Here is a 14,227-nt window from a genome sequence, read left to right on the forward strand (position 1 = left end):
CCTATTCCAGCTTTTCCCGCTCCTTGGTGGAACGGCTATGGGAGATCTGTGAGTGACTACGCTTTCAAGCAGCTCCGGAGGGCAGGGAGTGGAAGCCGGGGTTAGACTGACAGCACCTACCACCTACAGCAGCAAGCTGGGGATTTGGATCTGCTCTCTGCCACACTTTGAGATAATGCAGTAAAAAAGAAACCAAAACAAAACCCAAAACAAACAAAAAAGCATCACAGGGCAGGGACAAAAGGCTTGTTTACTCATCAGCACTTTAAATTTTGGCAAGTACTTATTTTTTACCTTTTTTTTTTGAAATTGCTTTTCTATCTTTATCACCCCTCCCCTCCAAAAAAAAAAAAAAAACCAAACAACCCAACCAAGTGAGTTTTCCATCATCCTTAAGTCATCCTGTGGCCAAACTGCATGTTTTACAGTGCGATGGGGATTTGGCTGGGCCTCTGGTCCTCGTCCGGGGGCAGCGGAACCAGGCGGGCGAGCGGAGTGCCCGGCGTGGCCAGCGGCTGGCGCGGGACTATGTCCCCGAGGAGGCGCGGCTGTAGGCGGGGGGCGCCGGGGAGCGGCGGGCGGCGGGCGGGAGCTGCGCGGACACGGGGCAGGGGTCGGGCTGGTCGCGGTGCGCGGGGTCGGCGGGGGCTGCGAGCTGCTCTGACGGGAAGGCGGAGGGGATGCATCGGAGTGCGTCCGGTGGGGATGGAGGGGAGTCTATAGCACTTCCATCGGAAGAAACTGGGCTGGCACAGCGTCCTTCTCCTTGTAGGTACCGAATGCACTTCTTTTTCCTCCTGGAACAGCAGAGAGAGGTCTCTGTGAGTACCGGGAGGGTCCCGGCGGGTCCGCCGGCCCCTTCTCCCCCCGGGGCCGGGATGGCGGCGGCGCTGCAGCGCTGCGGGGACACCGCCAGGCGGCGCCGGCGGGCCGGGAGCGGGGCCGCGGGCGGAGGAGGAGGAGGAGGAGGAATGGAACAGAGTAAACATCAACATGAAAAAAAAAAAGAAAAAAAGACCCCCTCCCCCATATTAATAATTATCGAAGCCATCAAATTAAAATAATAATTAAAAAGTGAACCAATACAATTTAAAAATAATAATGGAAATAATAATAAACACCCCAAATATTAAAAAGAAAACAATTCAAAATAATAATAAAAATCCAACCCATGAGGTCATTCCTCACCAGGCACTACCCTAATTGCTTGAATTCTGTGTGGGTACCTGGCTCTCACAAGTTCAGGACTAAAGCATTCCCTCCCCAGCTGCCACAGCCCATGCAGGGCCATGGGACAGTCGTGTGTGCTGGTGTCACAAGGCACATCAGCACCACTGTGCTTAGCAGCCCCAGGTTGTGCTCTGCTGGGACGCTGCCCTTCACACCAGTCTCGGCTTTCCTCATCCCAAAATCTGAAGGTTCCAAGAGTTTATTTCCCAGCACTTTCCTAGCCTTGTGCACAGTATCCTCTACTTAGAAGCATGGACTGGTTCGGGTTGGAAGGGACCTTAATGCTCCTCCTGTTTCAACCTCCCTGTCATGGGCAGGGACACCTTCCACTACACCAGAGGTTGCTCCAAGAACCATCCAACCTGGCTTTAGGTCTCAGCTCTTCTCTTCTGCTCTGAGTAATCTCTGAATCTGAGTGTACTTCCCATTCATTCCCACCTCCAAGGACAACTCAGTGATACAGCTGAACAGAAATGTGCTCAGCAACTATTCAGGAAAAGGGAAGGAAATGTGGAGGGAGATGGTCTGAGGGTGTCTGAAGTCCTGCTTTGAAAATCGGAACAGTCCTGAGGCCTTCAGAGGACTTGTTGCTCCTTGGAGGGCAGATCACCTTTCACCTGCCCCCTGAGCTAAAGGAAAATCAGCCCTGACAGAGGTACCAATCACACTTCAGCCCATGGGGTTCCTGGAGAAGAAGTGCTTGCTGTGACCTCCCCTTGGGATGTGACCTCTCCCTTGGGAAGTGGAAGTACAGGTACAAAATGCAAGGTGGGCAGACACTAGGGAGAGAGATTGGCAGAATGGTCCTGCAGTGCTGACAGACTCAGTTCCTTGCTTCCATTCTGTGGAGTGTGATAGAGCTCATCAGCTGGGGAAGGCTTTACTGGCCCAAAGGGGTTTTTACAGGACTGTACCCATCAGGGGCAGCTCTCCTCCCCAGCCCTGCTCTTCCACCAAGAAATCTGCTGGGACTAGGAAGGTCCCTAACGCAGCAGCACCTGCCTTATGGAACGGGGACCAGCCTTCTTTAATCCCTCCTGGAAGAAACACTCAGGTTACCCACATGTTTGTATGTTATGATTTGGGAGTATCAAATATACAAGTAACACATAATTCTTGGTGTAGCTGGGTTTGGCCATGATTCCTTCATGTCCTGTGACAATTATTTTGAGTATTTATCCTGAGTTCCAGGTGTCCCTTGTACACCCAGATTGTTTTAATCTGGCTGTCCAGAGTCAGTCCCTCACACTACCTTGTCTTCACTGTTTGTTGAGCTGCTTTTCCTTCTCTCCGTGTGACAGATCCCTCATGTCACCTGCCTTGGGTCCCCACCCAGCTCCCTGCCTCGGCTGTCTCAGATGAGGAAAACTGATCAAATGCAGAACTCGCTAATGCGGGCACACACCTTTCTTTGATCTTCCTAATGAAAAACCAGACACTGTGAGAATGTGTATTAACTAGTCCAGTATTAAACATGGCTTGCACTGGATGTGAACAAGAGCAGTGCTATTACTGCTGTCAGTGCCATTGATAGCCATGCTGACCCAATTAATGCAATAGGAAACACAGCTCAGCTGAACTGAGTATTTAACTCGAGGGTGTTTTCCATGGGTAGCGATTCCCCAGAGACAAGCCCGAGGAAGAGCTGTGTTTCCCAGAGACATCTAGGGAGTAGCTGCAGTATAGAGTTGCAATGACCAGTTTAGGACTACAGCAATGTGCCCATTGATTCATTTGATTTAAAGTAACACGGGGAAAAATGCAGATGTGATACTACAGACTGCTGATAATGGTTCTGCTGAGGTGGATGTTACACAGCTAAAGGTGTTTATCCCTCTCTAAGGGAACTTATCCCTCTCTCTTTGGAATCTACAGCACCCTGGAATGTTTGTCCAGGGTATGGGGAAGGAGTGTGAAAGCTCTAGAGCAGGAACACCCAATCTTAACCAGTTAACCTCTCCTGTGGAGTGAAAATCCTCCAGGGGAAGTTGTTCTCTGCAGGTGAGCAGAGCACGCTGGGCAGGAGCCCCTGAGTGGCAGCAGCGCGTTAGTAGAGAATTGCAGAGCAGCTCTGGCTGACCAGGGCTTGGTTACACGGGGAACACAGGGAGAGCATGCCAAGGGCACTCCTGCAGCCTGTGTTAATCAGGAAGCCGTGCAGAGAAGCTGAGTTCAGAGCTGGAATGGAGGCAGAGGGAAGGTAGAAGAAGTGTCCATGGAAGAGCAGGGCACTTGGCCTGGCAGCACAGAACAGGGGGCACTCCAGCAGCCCCCTCTGGACGTTCAAGTATTAACCAGACAGTAAGGGAGCTCTGTCTGCGTTCTTAATCTATAAAAAATGGTGCTTGATGATACTACCCAGGGAAAAAAAGGCAAACAGGGAGCTCTGCTGTTGTGGCACGCTGAGGTGCAGGAGTGGAACTCACATGAGGCTCAGCCACAGGGACTGGAGCTTGGGGTGCAGCACGGTATGGGTCAGACTTGGTTCGATTAAATGATTTCAGTCACTTCAAGCTGAAGGGAACACATCAAGCAGTACTTTACTTCCACCTTTTCCCTTGTGCATTGGTGTAAAACTGCAAATTATAGATGTCTGTCTAAGCTGGAGTCTCTCTGTGCTCTGGCACCTTGATCCAGAAGCTCCCAGGAGCTTTCTCTGCCTGGCTGCCTTTGCAGCCCCCTGAGCCCAGCAGCACTTGGTTGAAGTGAACTTTACTATTTCTTGAGCAAATCCATCTTTGGGAGCCTGAGGAGCACAGCACTGCTCTGTTTTGCTGCTTGAGGCTGTCCCAACCCACCCATGGCAGGTAATGCAAAATTTCAGGCTCAGGAAGAGCTGGATCTTGAAACACATGGTTAGCCCAGTGTAAGTAGGAAAAAAACCCCATTAAATTCTCACTTGCTGGCCCTAGGGTGCCTCTAATGTGATTGGAAAGTACTAATGGAGGAAAAAAAAGCCTCATGTAAACGTCACAGAGGTCTCCATCCTGGAAGTAAACTTTTAAGACCAGGCAAGTCTGTCAGCTGAAGAATATGTACAGCACTAAACCAACACTGCCCCAGAAGGGCTAAAAACCCCAGAGTACAGCCTGTCCCTTGCAGCTGAGAAAACTGAGGATGCCCAGAGCACATTCCATCCCTGCCTGGATGCCGGGATGGCTGCAGGACACCTGGATGGCTGCAGGAGGACACCTGGAGCTGAACCCCCTGTCCCAGGAGCACCCAGCAGCGAGGAGATGCCGATACACACCTGCACGGGCCGCACCAGTCCGTTTGTTGGTTGAGGCCAAAGCGAGCTCTGCATTTCTTAGGAGAGGCAGGATCTGAACACAGAAGCATGCGCGGCGAGAATGGGCAAGGCAGAGGCACAAAGAGGAGAGGAGCACGAGGAAGAAAAGAGGCAACATCATTTTAGCCACTTCGACACACGACTAACAGACTACAATCCCATTATTTGCTGCTACAGAATGGCGCTGGCACCACCTGGAAAAAAGTGATCGTTAGGCAAATATCAGTGATCACTGCCGGCAGCTGGAGGTGGTTTGGGAAACAGCTTTGAGAAATGTGGGCAATTACGGGGAAATTCACAGCTCTTCAAATTTCTTAAGTCTGGAGAAGCTGCCAAATCCCGGAGGCGATGCCTGACTCCTGTATCTGCACCCTTCCTGGCTCCCTGCCTTTCCAGCAGTGTCTGCACACGGAGAAGAGAGGAGGAAACGTTGCAGAAGCAGGCTGAAAGCAGAGTTAGCACCAAGGAGACCTAGGCCCAGGTATTCCACTCTGCCCCCCATCACACCCCTTCCAGTTTTAATGGAAAAGCTGCTCTCCACCGCCTTTCCCAAAACGTTGCTGTTTTACTGTCTAATTACAGGAGTCATTAGGGTGAACATAGTGTTTTTCTCTGCTGTCGTGAATGAGATTGCAACAGCACATTTCTGTGCTGGATTCAGCCTCTCTCTTTCAACCACGAGCAATGTCTCGTTGTGTACAACCAGTAGTTGGTTTTCAATCTGTAACAGGCAAAATTATAATTTTTTGTATCACACAGACAAGACATATATATGGATATATAGAAATATACAGTGCATTCCACATAAACGCCTAAAAGCTTGTATTCTTCTTATCAGACTCGGCACTGAATGAGATCAGCAGTGTTAATTAAACTGAAGGTATTACTGGAACACATCTCTTGATAATGATTCCCTTTTAAACTAATATTTATTGGTACAGGTAATATTTATTCCTAATGTGGCAGAAGTACTTCAGAAGTTGGCACATGAATAGCCTTGAATGATGGGAATGTGTCTGTGACCAGCTGAAATCTGACAAAAGGGCCTTTTCTAATGGGCAGGGTGGTACAGGGAGGTGGGGTTTGGTATGACTTTGCTTCAACCGTACATTACTTTGAAATGCCAACCAAAGTTGGAGTAGTCCCCTGAAAGGCCTGCAGTCCTGCCACTACATTTCATCCCACACACAATATGGATGCATTTGAGAGGAGTTTTCTTTAGTTAATATAATCTGTAGGTCTGATGGGGACATTCACCTTGGATGTTTTCAATAGACAAAGTTTAGTGATAGTTTGTATGAAGTTATTATACATTTTCCAAAATCCAATCTTTTCAGTTTTCACACACTACCCATGTTCTAAATCAAACACGTCTATTAAAAAGTCACAGAAATGTTAATTTTCCATGGCTGAAAAAAATAATGAATGGGTATTTCTGTAGTTAAGCTCTGGAGAATAAAAGCAAACATGGTAAAACACAAGAACTGCTTTGGATTCTCCCATCTGAGCAGGAAAGCAGGAACAGCTGCCAGGCTGCAGGCACTTACCCGAGCTGGAATCTTGCTGCTTTTCCCGTGTTCGTCTCTTCTTTTTCCCCTAGGAGATCAAAGGAAAGGCTGTTACCTGTGCTCCAGAAAACCGAGGGAGCTGTGCAGGGTTTTTGGGGCTGGACTGGCTGCTGGGGATGGCTGCTGCCTCCCAGGTAAGATCCAGTAAGAGCCACAGTGCTGATGGCTCAGTCCATCCAGGAGGAGATGAACTGGAAAAGGCTGCAAAGGGACTACTCAGGTTTATCTATGAGGGTGTCCCTTTTCTTTCCCCTCTTCCCATTCCAACTCTCCTAAGAAGGAACTTCTTAGGAGTTGGGTTTCAACTAAGTGAAACTCAAATGTGTTTTTGTTCACTTGCTATGGCTTCTGCACAGCATGAGTTCATTCTGGGCTTGTGCCTTTTCTCAGGGATTAACCCTCATCTCCAATACCCCTGGATCCAGCACCACAGGAATTTTGGCTCAGCACTTTGCATGATATTTTTGCATATTTAGAAACTGCAATAAACTCGAGAGGTGATGGCAGCCATGTCCCCACCCCTACCCTGACATCTGCTCCAGTTTCTTCCCAACACACTGCTCCATGCTCTGGCTCATGAGTCCAGGGCTATGCTGCAAATGCAGTTAAGACCCAGATTTATGGTGCAGGCTGTGTCAGAAAGTGTGAGGGAAAATGTTAGTGGATGCAAACCAGCTGTTAGAAAGCTATGCCTGTGCCTGCACTGCTCAGCACCTCTGCCAGCTCCCACCAGAACTCCTCAGCCCACTCTGATGTATCTCACCAGGGGATCCCACCCATTATTGCTTTAATTAACGAACTGATAATTTAATGAATAAATCTAATCAGAGTAAAAGAATTAAACAATATTTGCTGCATGCAATGGAGAGAGTACGATCAATAGCTGATGCTCCTGTTATATTCTTATTCCTCCTTATGTTTCTAAAAAGCACTTGGTCTATTTTAGAAGCTTCCCTATTTCCAAAACATGCTTTAATATGGCACCTTATACCAAAACTGAAACTGGTTCTTGATATTCCCTGATTCCAAATGGGAAAGAAAGTTTTAGGAAATCCACAGAAATTTATTTTAAAGTAATAGTAATCTATTTTGGTGCTTTTGCAGTTCTGGACCCATCTCTCTTTCTTCTTTCACTAATAAAAAAGTCTTATCCCCAAACTGCCTCTCTGATTCACAAGATGCAGCACCTCCCCTTGTCCCCTAATGAGCTGATTAATGAGGGCACAGCAGCACGGAAGCAAATCTTGCTGTGTGGCACAGGCAGCTCCCAGGGCTGCCTTTGACCTGTGACTTTTTATATGACTTCTTGTGGTTTGAGTGAAGGTGGAAAGCTCTGAGCTGTGGTAAGCTTTTCCTTCAGTGGGGGTGCAACTGTATTTCCTGCCTGATATCTGCATCACGTGCTGCACAAGTGACCTACATTCCTCCTCCTCATCCCCGCTCAAATTCAGAGAGAAAAGCATCTCTTCCAACAACCACAACACCCAAACCAGCTGGTTCACAGTGCTGGGGGGACCAATATGCACTTTGGAGCCCACCATCTATCTTCTGGAGAAAGGAACCAGCCCTTGGTTCCCCAAGGAACCAGATGAAAATGATAGAGGACTGGGATTTCCATGGAGGATGTGCTTGGCCTTGGAGGAAAATGGTGCCAGCAATGCTGATGCCCTCCAGACGTGTGCCCATCAAAGTGTGGGCTGGGGGCTTCCTGTCAGCTCTGCTTTCTGCACCATCTCTGCCCTCTGTTTTTGGGGGGTGTTTAGTCCAACCCCCTGACATGAGCAGGGACACTTTTCAGTAGACCTGGTTGCTCCAATCCCTGTCCAACTTGGCCATGGACACTTCCAGGGATGGGGCATCCACAGCTTCTCTGGGCAGCCTGTGCCAGGGCCTCCCCACCCTCACAGATACCTCAGCTGCTGTCCAAGATGCACAGAGCCATTTGTTTCCATAAAATGACATTCCCAGAAATACATCCACAGCACTCAAAAGCTTCTCTTCCTTTCTATTTGTATTTGCTTGGACAATAAGCAAATAAATGCTTGTGATTGCTGGGGGCTGTATCATTCATCCTTTAGCCAGGCAATAAGCCAAGAGAGTGTTCAAAATACTGCTGAAATGTGAATTTCTATGGCTCTTGTGCTGCCAGGAATGGCATTTCCAGGACCAGGTGTTGGTCAACACCAGCCAGCCCCCCCCAGGCCATTCTGAGCCATGCCATAGGGTGGGGGCCTGAGCACAGTGGCACTCACGTAGTTGTCTCTGGCAGACCAGCCGGGGTAGAGCTGCATGTGGAGCTGTCGTTCCTTGCGAGCCAGTTCGTAGTACTTGGCCTGTTCCTCTCGGGACAGTGCGTGCCACTGCAAGGACAAAGAGCAGTGAAGCACGGCCCTGCTGTCCCCTCCCAGCCCAGCCCACCACGGCCACCCCACCCCAGGACATATCCAGCCATGGGATAAGAGCATCCGGATTTGAAGCTGATGCTTGTAATGTCCTTAATAGCAGCTGTAAGGGACAGGGATGTGGCATTAGGTGATGACACTGGGCCCTGTGAGCTCTTACCCTCCTTCCCAAGATCTGGTTGATGGCAGCACTCTCTTTCAGGGTGCACTCGGCGATGACTTTCGCCCGCATCTCTTTCATATACAACATGAAAGCGTTCAGGGGCTTCTTAATAGTGGGCTTCTTGGCTTCCTTCTCTCTCTTTGGTTCTGGTTGAGGTTTCCTTGGTGGGACAAAAGGAGGGGCTGTCAGCATCAGAGCCAGCAGAACACTCAACCCCAAAACAGCCCAACGGCACGAGCAGGTAGGGGGCCCGAGATTTGCTCCTCAGATGCACGGCTCAGCGTTCATCCATCCTGCCCCCATTTGAGCACTGAGAGTGACAAATGAAATGGGTGTTGAGGTGCTGGCACTGCTGAGCCAGCACTTCCCACTCACATGTTTCGGTCGTAGTGCTCCATCTCTTGCTTGCCGGAGTGGGGCACGATGGCGGGGTGCGGGATGCCGGTGGTGTGCATGCCGGAGCCCAGCATCAGCGGGTGAGTGAACCTGCAAGGGAGAGCGGGTGAGCCGCGCCGGGAGGGCAGCGCCAGGCCGGGCACGGCGGGGCCGGCAGCCGGGGCGGCTCCCTCGGAGCGCTCTGACGGGCGAAGCAGACGGGAAGCCAGGACACGGAAAGCACGCGGCGCTGCCAGGCTGGCGGGGGCAGGCAGTGCCCACCACCCCTGGGTCACCCTTGTGGCACGGCTGGTCAAGCCCTGGGCACATGGATGGGAAGGATTCGGTGCCATAGCGAGAGAACCCGCCTGCAGCAGGAGCCAGCCTGGCCGAGATCAAGGGTGCTTTCACCCAGCAGTTTCAGCTGCTCGCATCCCTGTTGGTGCAGTATCTCATTAGCACTGCAGAAAGGAACAACAAACTCAACCTGGGGTTTGGATGGGAGAGATTAGGACCACCCCGCACCTTTCTTTTAACAGACTAAGTCTGAACATGAACCCTACTGCAACTCTAGGAGGTGCACCTTGCCTAAGCAATGCTCTCCACAACATGGGCTGAGATCACAAGAGGTCTCATTAGCTCTCAGGCTTCATTAGCCCTCTCCGGAGTTTTGGAGGACAAAGCCAGCAAAGTCAGCTTTGCCAAGCTTGCCACTTTAAGACTGCAGCTTGAGATGGCAGAATTGCCCATGGGAGATGAACTGTTCATTAGATATGCTGGCACGAAAAGAAAAGCTGTTTAATTTAATCCACCAGCACAGTCTGATCCTTATCTGACCAGGTGTACTTTCTCGGCTGCAGCAGTGTTGCAAAATCCGCCCCAAAATCCTGCAGGCAGGAGCTCGGGGAGGCTGCTGGGGCTCCACAGGGAACCGTTAGCTCCTCTTGCCTTCACTTTGGAAGCTGTGCATGGGTGATACCTTGCAAGAAAGGAGGGCTGGCAGCACTCCCTCCCCTCTTCTGCAAGGCTAAGAGGCTCCATCAATCAAGGGATGCATGGATCAAGTGTTGTATGGATCGAGCGTTGCATGGATCCAGGTTTCTGTGTGGCTGAGGGCTCGCCTGAGCAAGGGTTTGCATGGTTTTCCTGTGGGAAATCTCCACTAACAGCTCTTCAGGACGACATGAAGCAGAAGCAAAAGCTAGTGTGGCCCTGGCATCCCTATGGAGCTGGGAGGGCTTTTCCCAGCAGCACGCCTGGAAGAGCTGGGCCCAGTGATTCCCATCCACAGGGATGCATTTTGCTCACCCGAAGGCAGAAGCTGTGTTTGTGTCTCACAGAAATGACTTGTTCTGATGGGAGGGCAGCAAATCACTGCCCCCTCCTGTCCTGCTTTTACAGCTATGACCAAGTGAACCAGATCCATCTCTGCAGAGCAAAGCGGTGGTGGCAGCAGGGACACATTCAGGATTAGTGACACAGAGCAAAGTCCTGAGCAATGGATTCCACCCCATTTTCCCAGTGCTGAGCTGAAGGCTGGAGTTTTTGACTCTTTAGAGCACTGCTGAATAAAACCCAACCGTTGTGCATCCTTCATCCTCAATATTCCCCTGAGCACCCTTTGGACCAGACACTGCCTAAAAGCTCCTTCTCTCCCCGTGGCTGCCCTGGGGAGGGTGCGTGGCTGTCCCTGGGTGGCTGTGGTCTGCTGCAAGCTCCTGCTGCACAAACTGCAAGCTGCACGACCAGCTGAGCTGCCCTGTCTGACACAGCTCATACTCACCTGGAGAAAGAAGCCCCAGCAGAAAGCGCTGACGAGTACGGCTGTCTAAATCCACATGACGGGAGCGGATAGACAGACTGGCTCTGCCTGGGATCAGGAAGAAAGAGTCTATAAAGTATCCACAGCTGCGTGGTATTTCCTAAATTCCCTTTGCTAGAGGGACTCGGAGCTCTGATGCCCCTGGTTGGGCAGACACTCGGTGTCCCTGAGGTCTGAGGGGCAGTGTGGGCTTTGGATGTTATTTTGAGAGAACCTGGGACTTCCTACAAAAGCTGGATCCAATTCTGACCCCCTTCTGCCCCTGGTACTGACTAACACTGCAGCTTTGAGTCTACCTGGTAACAATGCAAAGTGCAGAGGTGTGCTGAAAAATCAGGAGATGTTGCTATTGCACAGAAGAAGTTGCTCAAAAGAGCACAATGTGATAAAAAATAAAAAATTAAAGCCTGCTCAGTTTCTCTCTGTGATGTATAAGAAGCTGCACCAGGAGGATAAATATGAGGAAAACTACCTTACTGTTCAGTGACCAAGCACTGGAACTGGTTATCCAGAGAGGGTGTGGAGCCTCTCTCACTGGAGATATCCCAGCACTGTCTGGACACAGTCCTGTGCCATGTGCTCTGGAACAACTCTGCTTGAGCAGGGACATTGGACCTGCTGAGGTCACCTCCAGCTTTACATGCTCTGTGATGCTGTGATGCCCCAGTCATAGGAGACTCCTGGAGCCTGGAGAGAAGGTAGCTACCCTGCCTTTGTGCTTCAGGAATGCTCTGATTTCCTCAGCACACCCTTTCAAGGACTCCCATCACTTTTAAAGAAGCCAAAAGCTCAGTCCTGCATTCTTTTTGAAAGCTGTTTCATACTGGGGACCAGACATGTATCAGACCTGGGGCTGGAAATTATTTTTGAGATAGTAAAATAACTATGCAGGAAGTTCCTTGTTGTTCCCAGCAAGGGAACCCCCACATTTTCATATGGAAATAGCTCAAAAATACCTTGGATTGTTCTGCAAACCTGCCAAAAGGTGCTTCTAGCCTAAAACTGCACATGGAAACACAGATGATAGAATTACAGAATGGTTTAGCCTGGGAGGGACCTTAAAATCACAGAATGGTTTAGGTTGGAAGGAACCTTAAAGCTCATGTTACTCCAATCCACCCTGCCATGAGCAGGAACATCTTCCACTTGACCAGGTTGCTCCAAGCCCCATCCCACCTAGCCTTGAACACTTCCAGGGATGGGGCACAATGGGGTGCTGGAATTCAGGCTGGTACTCACATTCCTCTGGCCAGGCTGCACAGAGCTGTGCCTAAACCCAGGACCAGCTGTTTTCAGCTCTAATGATGAAAAAAATCCACAAAAAGTCCATTATCATTAAATGCGGTGCACCGTGAAGGACTCAAACTCCTGGATGCCTGGGATTTTTCAGGGCTAAAGAGAAGTTTCTGCCCTGAAGAGGAATAATGCCAGCGGGGCAGCAGCCAGGCCCCAGAGCTGCACTGAGCAGGAAGGAGGCTCCTGTTCCTGCTGCTGTCTGGAATCCTCCTGGCTTGACTGAAATCTGCAGGGTCTGTCTGCAGGAAAGGCAGCCAGGGCTGTTTACACCCTGGCAGAAGCCCTCTCAGACCCCTCAGATGTTGGTGGGCATAAACACACCAACAAACAGCCAAGTGCTGCTGCACACCGGGAAACTCAAACAGCCTTTGAAGTTGGAGGCGGCTGCCCCAGGGCCGAGAAAACACTTGGAGCGAATCCAGAAGCGACCTGGGTTACTCCAGAGGCCAGGGTAGTGGGATAGGAATGGAGTCAGGCACTTGCAGCTTCATCCAAAGTCCCTCTGACATGAAAATTAAAGCAACTGCAAAATCAATTCTTGATGGTTGGGAGTGCACAATTACAGCCCCTATAATGGAATTACTGGTCTGGGTTGGAAAGGACCTTAAAGCTCATCTCATTCCAAGCTCCTGCCATGGGCAGGGACACCTTTCACTAAATCCAGCTGCTCCAAGCCCTGTCCAACCTGATCATAACCATGAATGGGGCTGCTGCAATGTCTCTGGGCAATCTGTGCCAGGGCCTCACCACCCTCTGCTAACATCTTATCTAACCTTCCTCTTTTAGTCCAAAACTGTTCCCCCTTGTCCTGTCACTACCTGCCCATAGAAAAAGTCCCTCTCCCTCCTTTTTATAAGGTCTTTTTGGGTATGGAAAAGGACTCTGAGGCCTCCCTGGAAACTTCCAAGCTGAACAACCCCAGCTCTCTCTGCCTGTTTCCAGAGGATCTCCTGGTGATGGGGGTGGCTCAGGAAAAGGCTGTGGGATTCTGGAGGAGAGGATGCCCTGGCAGCACCGCGCTCGGCCCCGGGCACAGGTGAGTGACATGATTTGCAGGTTCCTGCCTAATGTTTACTGCCAGGCTCCCATAAGCAAAACTCACTTGACTGGACTCTTGGAAGCTTTTATCTGACTGTCATCCCAGCTTAATTACAGAGACAGTGATTGCAGCTCCTCCTCCTGAAGCACCAAGTGAGAACAAAACCAGTTTGTGCCCAGCTCCTGCCTGCCAGCTTGTGGAGGAAAAATTGCTTCCCATGTGTGGCTGCCCTGGCCTGGCAGCTCCTTGGTGGCACCAGCACAACCATGGAATCCTGTAATGGTTTGGGTTGGGAGGAACCTTGAAGATCATCCAGTTCCAGGACCCTCTTATGGGCAGGGACACCTTTCTCTAGACCAGGTTGCTCAAGGTCCATCCAACCTGGCCTTGAACACTTCCAGGGATGGGGCAGCCACAGCTTCTCTGGGATGCAGCCCTGGCATGACCATCCCCAGCACACCCATCCCTGGCACGCAGCCCCTGCTGCTGCCAAGAACCTGCCAGGCTCCAGTGCTTCTGCACCCACCCACAGCAGTGTGCTGAGCCTCAGCTGAGGACTGGCGCTCCACAAATGGGTTTGGGGCTCTTCCATACATTTTGGGCAAGAAAAAGAATGAGCAAAAGCTCTATTAGACACACGTGCCTCGAGGTGCTGCTGTCTGCATGTCAGGCCATTTATTGCTTTACCATATCTGCTCTATTAGCCATTAATGAAGACATCTCTTGAGGCTGCAGGAGGATGCCAAACCCCATGGATGCTGGAGCAGCTCTCAGCCGTGAAAGCTCTCTCCACCACCAACTGCCCCACAAAATCTCCATAAAAAGCCAGTCTGTATGCTCAATGCCTCCCTTCATGAGCCCAGGGCTGTCTGAAGAGCATCATCCTAACCCAGGAGTGGACCTTCCATTTGACAAACAAGCTCCTTTCTCCCTGCTCCAACTGCTGTCATGTTACACCACAGTCACCCCAGTCCTTGTTTTTCCTGAGGATGACTCACATCATATGAGGAGTTAAATCATCACCAAGAGTAGCAGATTTAGCA

General features: G+C 50.5%; 1 protein-coding gene across 5 annotated transcripts in view; it reads right to left on the reverse strand.

Annotated features, from left to right (window-relative positions):
* Positions 1–231: 231 nt before the first annotated feature.
* The window catches only part of TCF7 (transcription factor 7), a 68,281-nt gene continuing 54,285 nt past the window's right edge, over positions 232–14,227 (reverse strand). For 2 of the 5 annotated variants that reach the window (XM_021549523.2, XM_021549522.2), the window contains exons 6-11: positions 10,811–10,897; positions 9,028–9,138; positions 8,650–8,812; positions 8,340–8,447; positions 6,067–6,115; positions 627–797 (exon numbers count right to left, since the gene is read on the reverse strand). In XM_021549523.2, the coding sequence (XP_021405198.1) occupies positions 718–797; positions 6,067–6,115; positions 8,340–8,447; positions 8,650–8,812; positions 9,028–9,138; positions 10,811–10,897 (598 nt within the window). In that variant the 3' untranslated portion in view covers positions 627–717. Of the gene's footprint in view, positions 798–4,480; positions 4,554–6,066; positions 6,116–8,339; positions 8,448–8,649; positions 8,813–9,027; positions 9,139–10,810; positions 10,898–14,227 lie in introns of all 5 variants that reach the window. The other 3 variants (XM_077786690.1, XM_021549524.2, XM_077786691.1) reach the window with 2 other exon arrangements.

This window comes from Lonchura striata, chromosome 15 (assembly GCF_046129695.1).
Source record: "Lonchura striata isolate bLonStr1 chromosome 15, bLonStr1.mat, whole genome shotgun sequence".
In the NCBI taxonomy this organism is placed as follows: Eukaryota; Metazoa; Chordata; class Aves; order Passeriformes; family Estrildidae; genus Lonchura; species Lonchura striata.